This window comes from Gopherus flavomarginatus, chromosome 3 (genome assembly GCF_025201925.1).
Source record: "Gopherus flavomarginatus isolate rGopFla2 chromosome 3, rGopFla2.mat.asm, whole genome shotgun sequence".
NCBI lineage: Eukaryota > Metazoa > Chordata > Testudines > Testudinidae > Gopherus > Gopherus flavomarginatus.
In genome coordinates this window covers 107,880,173-107,894,170 of record NC_066619.1, presented here as the reverse complement: position 1 = coordinate 107,894,170, position 13,998 = coordinate 107,880,173, and the positions used below count along the sequence as shown (strand labels likewise).

General features: G+C 41.9%; 1 protein-coding gene across 4 annotated transcripts in view; it reads right to left on the bottom strand.

Annotated features, from left to right (window-relative positions):
• PSIP1 (PC4 and SRSF1 interacting protein 1) overlaps positions 1-13,998 on the bottom strand; it is a 79,425-nt gene that overhangs the window by 38,533 nt on the left and 26,894 nt on the right. For all 4 annotated transcript variants that reach the window (XR_007773170.1, XM_050944194.1, XM_050944192.1 and 1 more), the window contains 3 exons: positions 11,714-11,830; positions 9,472-9,576; positions 7,181-7,243 (listed from right to left, as the gene is read on the bottom strand). Coding sequence is in view for 3 of the 4 variants with exons in the window: in XM_050944194.1 (XP_050800151.1) it covers positions 7,181-7,243; positions 9,472-9,576; positions 11,714-11,830 (285 nt within the window). In the remaining variant the exon portion in view is untranslated. The remainder of the gene's footprint in view (positions 1-7,180; positions 7,244-9,471; positions 9,577-11,713; positions 11,831-13,998) is intronic.

Sequence of the window (13,998 nt, the reverse complement as noted above, 5' to 3'; positions counted from 1 at the left end):
CTGTACTCCTCCCCAACGAGAGGAGTAGTGCTAAAATCGGTATTACCATATCAGATTAGGGTTAGTGCGGCCGCAAATCGATGGTATTGGCCTCTGGGTGGTATCCCACAGTGCACTATTGCGACAGCTCTGGACAGCAATCCAAACTCGGATGCACTGGCCAAGTAGACAGGAAAAGCCCCGCAAACTTTTGATTTTCATTTCCTGTTTGGCCAGTGTGGAGCTCTGATCAGCACGGGTGGCGATGCAGTCCCAAATCCAAAAAGAGCTCCAGCATGGACCGTATGGGAGATACTGGATCTGATCGTTGAGAAATCTGGGGAGACAAATCTGTTCTATCAGAGCTCTGTTACAGAAGACGAAATGCTAAAGCATTTGAAAAAGATCTCCAGGCTATGCGTGACAAGCGTAACGGAAGGCCAAAGAATCAAATGGATGCTCATGGAGGGAGGGAGGGGGTACTGAGGACTCCAGCTATCCCCCAGTTTCCAGTAGTCTCCGAAAAGCATTTGCGTTCTTGGTTGAGCTCCCAATGCCTATAAGGTCAAACACATTGTCCGGGGTGGTTCAGGGTATAGCTCATCAATTCCCCTCCCTCACCCCCCCCTGTGAAAGAAAAGGGAAAAAAATAGTTTCTTAACTTTTTTCAATGTCACCCTATGTCTACTGAATGCTGCTGGTAGACGCAATGCTGCGGCAGTGAAGAGCAGTATCCGCTCCCCTCCCCTCCCCGGGGGCAGACAGTACAATGTGACTGCCATCTGTCATCATCATCAGCCCATGAGTGCTCCTAGCTGGCCTCAGGTGAGGCCGGCCGGGGGCACCCAGGTAAAAATAGGAATGATTCCTGGTCATTTCCAGTAGATGGTACAGAATGTCTGGTAACTGTCTTCATCATAGCAACTGGGGGCTCAGCTCCATCAGCCCCCTCCCTTTCATGTGTAAAGAAAAGATTCTGTACTGCTTGGACTATCATAGCAGTGGGATGCTGGGCTCCTCTCCCCTGCACTGTTTAATGTCCTGCCTGCACTAATAGCAGCTGGAGGGTGCCTCCCCCTCATTTTATCATCTCGCTAAAAAGTCAGTGTTTCTTATTCCTGCATTCTTTATTATTTCATCACACAAATGAGGGGACACTGCAACGGTAGCCCAGGAGGGTTGGGGGAGCAGGGAAGCAATGGGTGCGGTTGTTGCAGGGGCACCGCCTAGAATGGCATGTAGCTCATCATTTCTGCGGGATCTGACACAGAGCGGCTGTGCTCTCTGGTTCTCTAGTATACTTGCCCCATATTCTAGGCAGGACTGACTATTTTTAGATACAACATAAAGGAGGGAATGACCAGGGGAGTCATTCCCATTTTTGTCTTTGCGTCCCCGGCCGACCTCAGCCGGGGGCACCCATGACAGCAGCAGACAGTACGGAACGACAGATAACCGTCATCTCATTGTCAATTTACAATGGCACAGCAGACGGTACAGAACGACTGATAACCATCTCTGCTATCATGCAAAGGCAAATGAATGCTGCTGTGTAGTGCTGCAGTACCACCTCTGTCAGCGGCATTCAGTACACACACAGTGACAGTGACAAAGGCAAAACAGGTTCCATGGTTGCCATGCTATGGCATCTGCCAGGGCAATCCAGGGAAAAAAGGGTGCGAAATGATTGTCTGCCGTTGCTTTCCCAGAGAAAGGAATGACTGACGACATTTACCCAAAACCACCTGCAATAATGATTTTTGTCCCATCAGGCACTGGGATCTCAACCCAGAATTCCAAGGGGCGGAGGAGACTGCGGGAAGTATGGAATAGCTACGGAATAGCTACCCACAGTGCAATGCTCCAGAAATTGACACTAGCCTCGGACCACGGACACACACCGCCGAATTAATGTGCTTAGTGTGGCCGCGTGCACTCGACTTTATACAATCTGTTTTACAAAACCGGTTTATGTAAAATCGGAATAATCCCGTAGTGTAGACGTACCCTTTGAAGAAAGCTCTGTTTTCAGTCCTTTTTTCTCTCTTCCTCTTTTGGAGGGCTTCTCTGGTCACAATACACAAAGGCATACTACTGAAAACTTCAACTAACGACCTCAGAAATGACAGAACAACCCTCAATCTACTAGGCTACATAGTCTCACAGGTCTGGTCTACACTACGCGTTTAAACCGATTTTAGCAGCGTTAAACCGATTTAACGCTGTACCCGTCCACAGTACGAGGCCCTTTATATCGATATAAAGGGCTCTTTAAATCGGTTTCTGTACTCCTCCCTGACGAGAAGAGTAGCGCTAAAATTGGTATTACCATATCGGATTAGGGTTAGTGTGGCAGCAAATCGACAGTACTGGCCTCCGGGCGGTATCCCACAGTGCACCATTGTGACCGCTCTGGACAGCAATCTCAGTTCGGATGCAGTGGCCAGGTAAACAGGAAAAGCCCCGCGAACTTTTGATTTTCATTTCCTGTTTGCCTAGCGTGGAGCTCTGATCAGCACGGGTAGCAATGCAGTCCCAAATCCAAAAAGAGCTCCAGCATGGACCGTACGGGAGATACTGAATCTGATTGCTGTATGGGGAGACAAATCTGTTCTATCAAAGCTTCGTTACAGAAGACAAAATGCCAAAGCTTTTGAAAAAAATTCTACAGGCTACACAGTGCTGCGTGACATGCTTAACGGGAAGCCAGAGACTCAAATGGACGCTCATGGAGGGAGGGAGGGGGTACTGAGGACTCCAGCTATACCACAGTCCCCAGCCGTCTCCGAAAAGTATTTGCATTCTTGGCTGAGCTCCCAATGCCTGTAGGTTCAAACACATTGTCCGGCGTGGTTCAGTGAATAGCTTGTCAATTTACTCTCTCCCCCCGCCACGTGAAAGAAAAGGGAAAGAAATCATTTCTTGACTTCTTTCAATGTCACTCTGTGTCTACTGAATGCTGCTGGTAGACACAATGCTGCAGCAGCGAAGAGAAGTATCCGCTCCTCTCCCCTCCCCAGTGGCAGATGGTGCAGTAGGACTGGTAACCATCCTTCTTATCAAGCTATGAGTGTTCCTGGCTGGCTTCAGGTGAGGCTGGCCGGGGGCACCTGGGTGAAAATAGGAATGACTCTCGGTCATTCCCAGTAAATGGTACAGAACGACTGGTAACTGTCTTCATCATAGCAACTGGGGGCTGAGCTTCAATCAGCCCCCTCCCTTTCATGTGAAAAGAAAAGATTCTGTACTGCCTGGACTATCATAGCAGTGGGATGCTGGGCTCCTCTCCCCCACACTGCTTAATGTCCTGCCTGGACTATCATAGCACCGGGAGGCTGCCTCCTCATCATTTTATGTCACTAAAAACTCAGTATTTCTTATTCCTGCATTCTTTATTACTTCATGACACAAATGGGGGGGGGGGAACACTGCCACGGTAGCCCAGGAAGGTTGGGAGAGAAGGGAAGCAACGGGTGGGGTTGTTGCAGGGGCACCCCCCATGAATGGCATGTAGCTTATCATTTCTGCGGGATCTGACAGAGCAGCTGTACTCTCTGATACACTGCTTCTCTAGTACATTTGCCCCATATTCTAGGCAGGACTGACTTTATTTTTAGAAACCATAAAGGAGGGATTGTCTCGGGGAGTCATTCTCAGTTTTGCTTTTGCGCCCCCGGCCGATCTCAGCCAGGGGCACCCGTGATAGCAGCAGACAGCACAGAAGGACAGATAACCGTCATCTCATTGCCAAATTACACTGGCAGCAGACGGTACAGAACAACTGGTAACCATCTCTGCTATCATGCAAAAGCAAATGAATGCTGCTGTGTAGCGCTGGAGTATCGCCTCTGTCCGCGGCATCCAGTACACATAGAGTGACTGTAAAAAAAAAAAAAAAAAAGCTGAACGGGCTCCATGGTTGCCGTGCTATGGCGTCTGCTAGGGCAATCCAGGGGGAAAAGGGCGCGAAATGATTGTCTGCCGTTGCTTTCCCGGAGGAAGGAATGACTGACGACATTACCCAGAACCACCCGCGACAATGATTTTTGCCCCATCAGCCACTGGGCTCTCAACCCAGAATTCTAAGGGGCAGAGGAGACTGCGGGAACTATGGGATAGCTATGGAATAGCTACCCACAGTGCAACGCTCCGGAAATCGATGCTAGCCTCGGACCATGGACGCACACCGCCGAATTAATGTGCTTAGTGTGGCCGCGTGCACTCGATTTTATACAATCTGTTTTATAAAACCGTTTTATGTAAAATCGGAATAATCCCGTAGTGTAGACGTACCCACAGATGTAAATACACTGCTGCTACAGCTTTTTGCTGCTGACACAGTCTGTGATCTGCCCCTTTGAAGAGATAGGGAGTGCCTTTTAAAAACACTAGTAGAGACTAGGAATAATGAGGAGCAGAGAAAAGTAGAGCTGGTCATAAGCACTCATGACTGAAGCTCCCTGCTTGTGCAGTAATGCTCTTTCAGGTTTAAGTCCTTATTTAAGTAGTTCTACAGCTGTACCACAAAATCGCACATTCAAAGACTACATCTATATTGCAAATAAAATGTGTTCTCAACTTGGATTAGCTAACCTGGGTTAGCTAACTTGGGTTAAAATAGCAAAGACGACACAAACTAAGTTAAAAGCCAAGTTGTTAACAGCTCAAGTTAAAGCGGGATCCAGTTCAAAGCAGAGTTGGCATGTTTTCACTGCTATTATAACCTGAGTTAAGAATATACTCTTTTTTTTTTTTTTGGCAGTGTAGAAATACCCTAAGAAGAGAGACTTGCACAGACAACCTTAATTATGCGATTTAACTTCTGCGGGCTTGACTTAATACAACCTTACATACACTTTTAAAGAGTTGGGAATGTAATTTCCTAGGTTTGTTTGTTTGTTTTCTCAAAAAATAAATTACATTTTGTGCAACAGCAACAGAAGTTTTATAATAGAAAGCATTACACAATTAGTGTTATACTCTACCTGTACAGAGAATTAAAAAAATAGAGCATTTGCAGAACTGAGTGAAAATATAATTTTCATTACTGTAACCTTTCACTGTCTAAAGTTAGATGGTAAGAAAATTGACAGTGTGTTGTGTGACGTGCCTACCATATTTTTGGCACTGTAAACATTTTTACCTTCCTGTTCTTGGTTACTCCATCCATGGAGCAGAGCTGAATTTCTAAAAATCAAACTGGACACAGCTTATACTATGCAGAATTACAGCATATAACTCCTCAAAAACCTGTTTTGAACAGCGAAGATCAAAATCCTCATTTTACACTGACTATAAACATGTTAACGAGCACCTAGCGCAAACAACAGGCACTCTCTTTTATGGAATAACTAAACAAATCTTTAAAAGCATGATGGGATAAATTGATTTTGGAAAGGGAGTAGAGAAATGGCACCTACTTACATGAAGCTATTAAGTATTAGCATCAGAACAATCTTTAATGAAACAGAGATGAAGAAAAAACCAAAACAGGGGAGAAGATATCAGAGGAAATCAATGGCATTCCAACATATAAAAACAAATTGTTAGGCTCAAATTTTCGACTAGATTGTGAAACCCTTAGTTTTATTGGTGACTGCTCACAAATAGTTTCATTGACTATATCTGGTCTACTTGTACAAATAAGTGCTTACCAATATGAATTCAAATGACAAAAAACCTACATTAATGCATTAGCACAGTTAAAGTTGCTTCATAGTAGGTCGTCTCCTTGTAGAACGTTGAGTTGAGTAAAACTCAAACTTCAGAAACCAGGAAATACAGTTAAGGTTGCCCAAGCAAACTAAACTGTTCCCTTTCAGTAACGCCCAATTAATACACACGCTGATATTCTGCCAGCAGTTGCTGAAATGTACACCCTCTTCTCCACCTTTTACAATCCATTCACTCTCACTCATAGGATTCCATCTTTCCACCTCACATTACTGAAGGACCACATAAAAAACAAAAAAGAGGAAGAGCTAGCCCACGCCCGCTTTGAGAAATGCCTCAATATTCACAAACTCATTAAGATTCAGGAGGTTCCAGATCCTAGCATACACACACACATACTTAGCCAACTACCCAGAAAGAACACCATGTGTACAATTTAAGAACTAATTCACAGACTTTTACAACCCCCTTAACACTTATAGGATACATCTCAACCTACATTTTCACTTCACCATTATTAAAACATTTGAATTCTTCCATATTCCACCTCATTGCTGACAATACCCTTTGTAATAAAAGCCTTATGTCCTGCTACTGACATAACCTACACAATTCTGCATGGAAATAATGCCTAATGCAGCTTGAAGGTACACATGCAACTCTTCCTTTTCCTCCCACAAGACAAAAAACATCAGCCTCAGTGTGTTCATCAGTAAAAACAGCATCAACACGATCCCTCCAACTACCCAGGCAAGCATAAAGTGGTTGCATAGAAACCTTCTCATTTATTTTTTCTTTACTGGAGTGTGCACTGTAATCTTTCCAGGCTGCATATTTACGCAAGCAAATAAGCGAACATGTTCTTAAATACTGTTCACAATTTGGGGTCCCCAAAGACTTAGTTGATCAGTTTTTACCCAAGGTAGTGCATAGCACCCAATGAGAGCATTTACACATTTTGAGCATTAGCTTTCTGCAAAAAAAGGCCCACTAGAAACTTTTTGAAAAATGGCTAGTACCTCAGGACTTGTATCTCCACAATTCCTGGCTCAAATGACCCCAAATTTGGGTTGCTCACCCTAACCCAAAAGTCACGACACACCCTTAACTACAGTAGCACTGCCATGCCACTATAATAAAGGAGTCACAATGTAAAAAAAGATTAGTCAGTCTCATCTCTCTTGCTTTCTCTGATCTATATCAATCCCAAGGAGATAGATAAATCATATTGAAGACATTCCTTAGATCTAAAAAACTTGAATTTAGTACACTGTTTTTGTGTAAGCTTCCAATGAAAGGAGGCTTTTCTGAACTATGGGATTTACTGGCATTTTCATTGTATTCTAAAGGGATTTATTAATTGAATGAATTGCTGACATACTTCTGTACAGTTCTGAATTTATTCAAAAATCAAATGAAGATTAATTTTGATTGGAATATAATTTGTTATTGAAAAAATGTGAGAATCTAATAGGAAAGCCACCATCACAAAATGATTGATAGGTTGAGAAATTAAGTATATTGTTACCTTTCTTTTTCTCCCTCTTCTAGCAACTTTAGGAACAGGTACATCATTAGCTTTCATCACACCCTGAAAAAGTAACACTTAGAATGTTAACAAAACACAAAAGAGTTAGTTTAAGTTATTATGATGCTTGAAGGATCATTTTACCATAGCATTTAGTATATACAGTATTTTAGTAAAAGACTATGCACACATGAAGGTATCTGTTATCAAGTATCAATATTAGGCAATTTAAGTTTCTTTCTAAAACTGTAGTAGAGGATTAAGAATCAGTGACACGCCTCTTCAAAGAGACAGATAAAGGTATAATGGCTTTTCCGAACGTTAGTAAATTGCAAATTAAATACGAATTAGAATTCTGTTTAATAGGTATGGCCATATTTTATTGAACTCACCAAGTTACATTTAGTACATTCAATTTCCAATGTGTTTGTTTCCCACTGCGTATTAAGTGAGATACATAAATTAGCTTAATTAACTTTATCCAACTTGTATAAGTGACTTGATATTTACTCTAATAATTAAGGGTCAAAGTCCGCGATCAGATACACATTCTTAACTCCCACTGACTTCAGTTATATAAACATTTAAGCAGAACTTGTCCTTACATTTTAAGCCACTCCCCAGACGTGGTCAGATGATTATTCTGTTAGTGACTGCAACAAATTTAGAATATTTGTACTTAGACTTAACAATGCATCTTTGTAGTATAGTAATAAATTGCTGGGTTTCTTCAGAATTTAGTATTCTCCAACTGTGGTACACATACTACTCCACTTGTTGTCAGTGGTATGCCAAAAAAAAGTCTCAGTTTTAAACAAAACAGTCATCACATTATTTGCTGGGAGTCAGAAAATGACCAAGCAACAAAATGCAATCTCCTGGCCACCTCCAGCCATATTGGTGAACAACACTTGGCTGACCATGCCAGCACTGCAGTTTTATTCAGCAGTGTGTTGTGTCACGCAGCTGGTCACTGTACTCATTTGATATACAGCTGACTGGCTTTCTGATACACCAAGCTTTCAGCTTCTGCTGTGCTGCAAAACTCAGGTGAATTTGCAAGGTTTTATACCACACCACCAAAGCACATTTCATCTGAAAAGAGACACACAATTCACACTAGCTGCAAAACCTGCAGACGCAAGGAGCCCAGTAGGGGGATGCACTGTGTAGTTTGCCCACAATTGCAGGCATCCATGCGCCAAAGCTGTTAAGTAACAAAAAGCCTCCTGGGGCCAAAGCTGCCTGATGCTCAGGTAAAGCCCCCCACTTCCAGTCAAGACTCCTCCCACCTCTGCCACTTCCCTCTGAACTCCCCTCGGGCCCTTTGACACACATGTACCTTTCTCATTAATGCCACTTTTTTTTCATTTTCTCCAAGAGCTACTCAAAATGTTTCGTATTTTTCTTGATTTACATTTTGTAAAAAAAGATTGTAAAAATTAAAAATCAAAGTGAACTTCAGCTTGTGTTCAATAATAATCCAGATAAAACTTAGTGGGAACTCTGAATTTAAACTAAACAGGTTAAAGAAAATATATCAAGTCACTGAATATATTTCAGCAGTACATCAAAATATATCAAGACCTCATTTATGACATGTTTGTTCTTGTAATTTGAGTATCACAAAAGACAAATAATAATGGCTGCTTCATTGTGTTTCTTTTTGACATATTTGCTAAAAACCTGAGATGTTTAAAGGGATGCCATAATTAGAGCTGGCCAGAAACTTTTCAATTAACTGTTTCTTGTTGGAAAATATAGATTTGTCCAAACAGAAATTTTGAAGCATCTTATGTTTTGATTGAACTTTGTCAGGAAGATTTCTCAGACCCAGCATGAAATTTCTGGTCAAATCAAGGGAGAGAAAGACCTCAAAACAGCCAACGGCCCAGTGGAATGCAGAAGAACCAGGTTCAAATCCCAAATCTGATGGAGCAAGAACCTGAATGTGGGTGTACCACATCCCAAGTGAGCACCCTAACCATCCAACTGCTGGTTATTCTGGGGTGATATGTGTGAGTTTTCTCATGGTTTTCAACAGGTCTTGGTTTCCTTCTGTACTGAAAAAAAACTTTTTTTATATAAATATTTTTTATAAAATGGAATTCCTGTTTTCAAACCAGCCCTAGTAACAAATTAACATTTTAGGTTTCCTTATTAATTTATTTTACTATAGTCTGGAAATACTTAAGCCTGCATTAGGGCCTAAAATGTGTATAAAGGAGGAAAAATTTCCATGTAGTATTCCAAACATCTGCTTTAGGCAGAAAGAAAAACATCTCACATACTTCACTACTGGGTTTTTCTGAAGGGATATCTTCTTCCTTTGCAGCATCCATCTCTTTTTCTTCTGTTTCAACTTCAGTGGGCAAATTATCCTGTTTTGGAGATAACTGTAAATAGAAAAACCAAAGTCGCTAAATTTCACAATTTATATTAATCGAAATCTAAAAGAACCCAAAAGTACAGCAGCTGCAACAGACTCATTGCTATCAAGTTGCTTTCTACCTTTAGTTGAAATAATTTAATAAATAAGTGTCAGAGTGGCAGCCATGTTGTTGTTTTTGCTGACACAGACCAAGGAGTCCTTGTGGCACTTTAGAGACCAACATATTTATTAGGGCATGAACTTTCGTGGGCTAAAACCCACTTCATCAGATGCATGGAGTGAAAAATACAGTAAGCAGAATATATATTATAACACATGAAAAAAGGGGAGTTGCCTTACCACGTTGGGGGGTCACTGCTAATGAGCCAATTCAATTGTAACAAAAAGTTATTGAATTGGCTTGTTAGCACTGACCCCCCAACGTGGTAAGGCAACTCCTCTTTTTTCCATGTGCTATAATATATATTCTGCTTACTGTATTTTTCACTCCATGCATCTGATGAAGTGGGTTTTAGCCCATGAAAGCTTATGCCCAAATAAACATGTTAGTCTCTAAGGTGCCACAAGGAGTCCTAGTTGTTTTTAATAAACAAGGTCAGTTTAATCTACATATAAACTTCTTCCATTTTTTGAGGCATACTCTAAAATTGTTTGTTAAAATTGCTCTCCATTATTCCCTACAGTTTTCCAAACCTACTTTTGTGGTTTTACACTCAGCCCCGCCCCCTCCCCCTTTTTTTTAAAGCAACCTCTCTCTTTCTTCCATACAAAACATTCACGGAAACAAAGGAGAACAAACATGACTATACAGAGGTGTGATGGGGTGCCTACTCCACAAGGCCTGGAGGAGTTAAAGTGGCTAGGCAGGCCAATTAACTGCCCAGGCTACTCCTGAGGAAGATGATAGGGAGCAGGCCACTAACTGGAAATGGGCTCAGCTGGGTAGGAACAGGAGGGGCCCGTATAAAGCCCAGAAGTTGTGAGCAGCAGAACACTGCAAGGCAGTAGTTTACAATCACTCCCTATGAGAAGGGAGCTTGGGCTAGCAAACCCAGAAAGAGGGGGAAACCAGATAGCTAGGAAGAAGCCCAGGAAAACAGCAGCAAAGGGTAGGACCATATAGACCTTGGCTGCTTGTTACTGGCTGGAACCCAGTGTGGTGGGCAGGCCTGGATTCCCCTGCCAGCCACTGGGAAGTGGTGTAGGGTGTTGGAGAAATCAGCAGACAGATGGTTTGAATTCCCCAGAAGGGGAGTAACTTAGTGACATGGCCAGAAGGCCAAGGTACGAACAGAAAGCTACAGCTCTGGGAATGTAGTTTGAAAGAGACAACAGGTAGAGACACCAGCAGAGGAGGGCAGTGCCTGTCAAGAGCTAATCCCCAGAGCTGCCAGGAGGCAGCGCCACATGCGGTGAGTGGACCCTGTGACAAGGGGATACAGCAAAACTGACTACACAAGTGATGTCAAATCCACACACTAAATGAACTAGAAAACACTAATACTTTTCCTCCTCAATATTAGATGGTATTTATAGCAGCAATTAAAGTAGAAATTTCAGAAAGAAATGTTTTCAAAAGTGAAGTGTATCCCTCTAAAAATCTAGTCAGTCTACTTAAATGTCATTTATACTCTTATCCTTATATGTCAAAAATGAAGCCTCATCTATACTAGAAACTATACTATATTACTGATAGTAACACACTGATACAAAAGTAAATTAATATAAGTAAGGGTTAAGTCAGTTTATAGGCATCCACATTAGAGGTTTGCACTGGTTTAACTAGACAGACTTTTTAAAGAAACAGACATAGGTCTTGACAATTATTTCTCCTTCCACTATTCTGAAATGTATCTTGAATATCTGACTTGTTTAATATCTGACTTGTATATTATTATTTTAAAAAAATTAAGTCTTTGTAGTTGTAAGAAATTGTTTCAAAATTATATACAACGGCTTAATACATAATAGTAATTACATAAGGACAAATGTCAGTGTTCATGCCTGAAAAAAGAAGATTTCATCACAACACTAATGCACTGTTCATTTAAACTAAATATGTAGAATTGTGTTGTTAAAATTTGTAACTGAAAAGATTTCCAAGACAGATACTAAAACAGTCAATTTATATAGTCACTTACTTTGGGAACTGTAGACTTTCTCCTTTTGGTTCCTACTTTTTCTTCACTTCCCTCAGTAGGCTCTTGACAGCTTTCTTCAACAGTCTCTTTAACAGTGTTGTTAACAGCTGAATGAGACTTTAAGACAAAAATATTACCACATTTATGAAGTCAAATAACTTACTGAAGTAATGAATAATAAGGACATTAAAAGTTGGATGGTTGAGTTTAAAATTAAAAAATAAATTTTCTTTTCCTGTGTTTCAAGTAATCCCATAGCTTATTAGAACAGATTTTTTTTTAAATCTAGTTTTTTCCACTATAACTGATTTTAAAATTTCTCTCAGCTGAGACAATGAAAAAACCCTTTCAAATATAACTTTCCCAATTCCCACGCACTAGCAGTAAGTTGTATTTAGACAACAAACATTGCAAGGGAAGGTTTTAAAAAGTTTCCATTGAAATTTAATTAAAGACTGGAAAAGTTCTGAGCCACATATAACTGAGTAATATCCTTAGCACACTAGAACTCAGTTCCATCATAGGGTGACATTTCCTAGGCCCTGCTGAACATAAGGCATACTCCATAAGCATTTTCTTGCACATCCTTATGCATGCGATTGTGCCATTTAGTAATTCCTCAACAGATGCAAGAATCTGACAACCATTATTTAAAACTTCTTTGGATACAACCTGATCCACTTCTAAGATTGGCTATCAACAGTAGGTGAATTATAAGCAAATGGTTATTTTTCAGGAAAGGCATATGAATCAAAAATATTCTTTGATGCAATGAAGGTTGAAAGGACAGCACTACAGCTATGGAAATATATAGGAGAAAAGGGAAAATCACTTACCTTTAATTTTCCTTCTCTGTAGAGAATATTGTGCATCAGTCTCACTTCTAGGACTCTCACCCTCTGTATGAGAGTAGAATGCCCTTCTTAATTTTCACCCCCATGAGGGCAGTGGTTTTGGATTAGAAACCAAAGCTGCCATACTAGCAGCTGAAAGCTATTCCTAACTAAGGGTATGTCTACACTACAGGATTATTCCAATTTTACATGAACTGGTTTTTTAAAACAGATTGTATAAAGTCGAGTGCACGTGGCCACACTAAGCACATAAATTCAGCGGTGTGCATCCATGTACCAAGGCTAGTGTCGATTTCCAGAGCGTTGCACTGTGTGTAGTTACCCTGTAGCTGTCCCTTAGTTCCTGCAGTCTCCCCTGCCCATTGGAATTCTGGGTTGAGATCCCAATGCATGATGGTGCAAAAACAGCGTCATGGGCGATTCTGAGTAAATGTCATCACTTAATCCTTCCTCCGTGAGAGCAATGGTAAACAATCATTTCACGCCCCTTTTTCCTGGCAGACACCACAGCATGGCAACCATGGAGCCTGTTTTGCCTTTTGTCACTGTCACCATATGTGTACTGGATGCTGCTGACAGAGGCGGTACTGCAGTGCTACACAGCAGCATTTACTTGCCTTTGCAAAGTAGCAGAGACTGTTACCATCCCTATTGCACCATCTGCCATTGTAAATTGGCAATGAGATGATGGCTATCAGTCATTTTGCACTGTTTGCATTCGGAAATTGGCGATGATGGTTATCAATCCTTTTGTACTGTCTGCTGCTGTCATGGGTGTTCCTGGCTGGCCTCGCTGAGGTTGGCCGGGGGCACATGGACAAAAATGGGAATGACCCCTCGGGTCATTCCCTTATGTTTTGTCTAAAAATAGAGTCAGTCCTGCCTAGAATATGGGGCAAGTGTACTAGAGAACCAGAGACCACAGCCGCTCCGTATCAGAGCCCCAGAGATCCCGCAGAAATGATGAGCTGCATGCCATTCTAGGGGGTGCTCCTGCAACAACCCCACCCGTTGCTTCCCTCCTCCCACATCCCTCCTGGGCTACCATGGAAGTGCCCCCCTATTTGTGTGATGAAGTAATAAAGAATGCAGGAATAAGAAACACTGACTTTTTAGCAAGATAAAATGAGGGGGAGGCAGCCTCCAGCTGCTATGATAGTCCAGGCAGAACATCAAAGGGTGTGGGGGAGAGGAGCGCAGCCTCCCGCTGCTATTATAGTCCAGGGAGTATAGAATCTTTTCTTTAGACATGAAAGGGCGGGGGTGGGGGGGCTGATGGAGCTCTGCCTCCAGCTGCTATGATGAGGACCGTTACCAAGACTTTTGTACCATCTGCCGGGAATGACCAGAAGTCATTCCCATTTTTACCCAGACGCACCCAGCCGACCTCACCGAGGCCAGCCAGGAGCACCCATGGGATGATGAGGACAG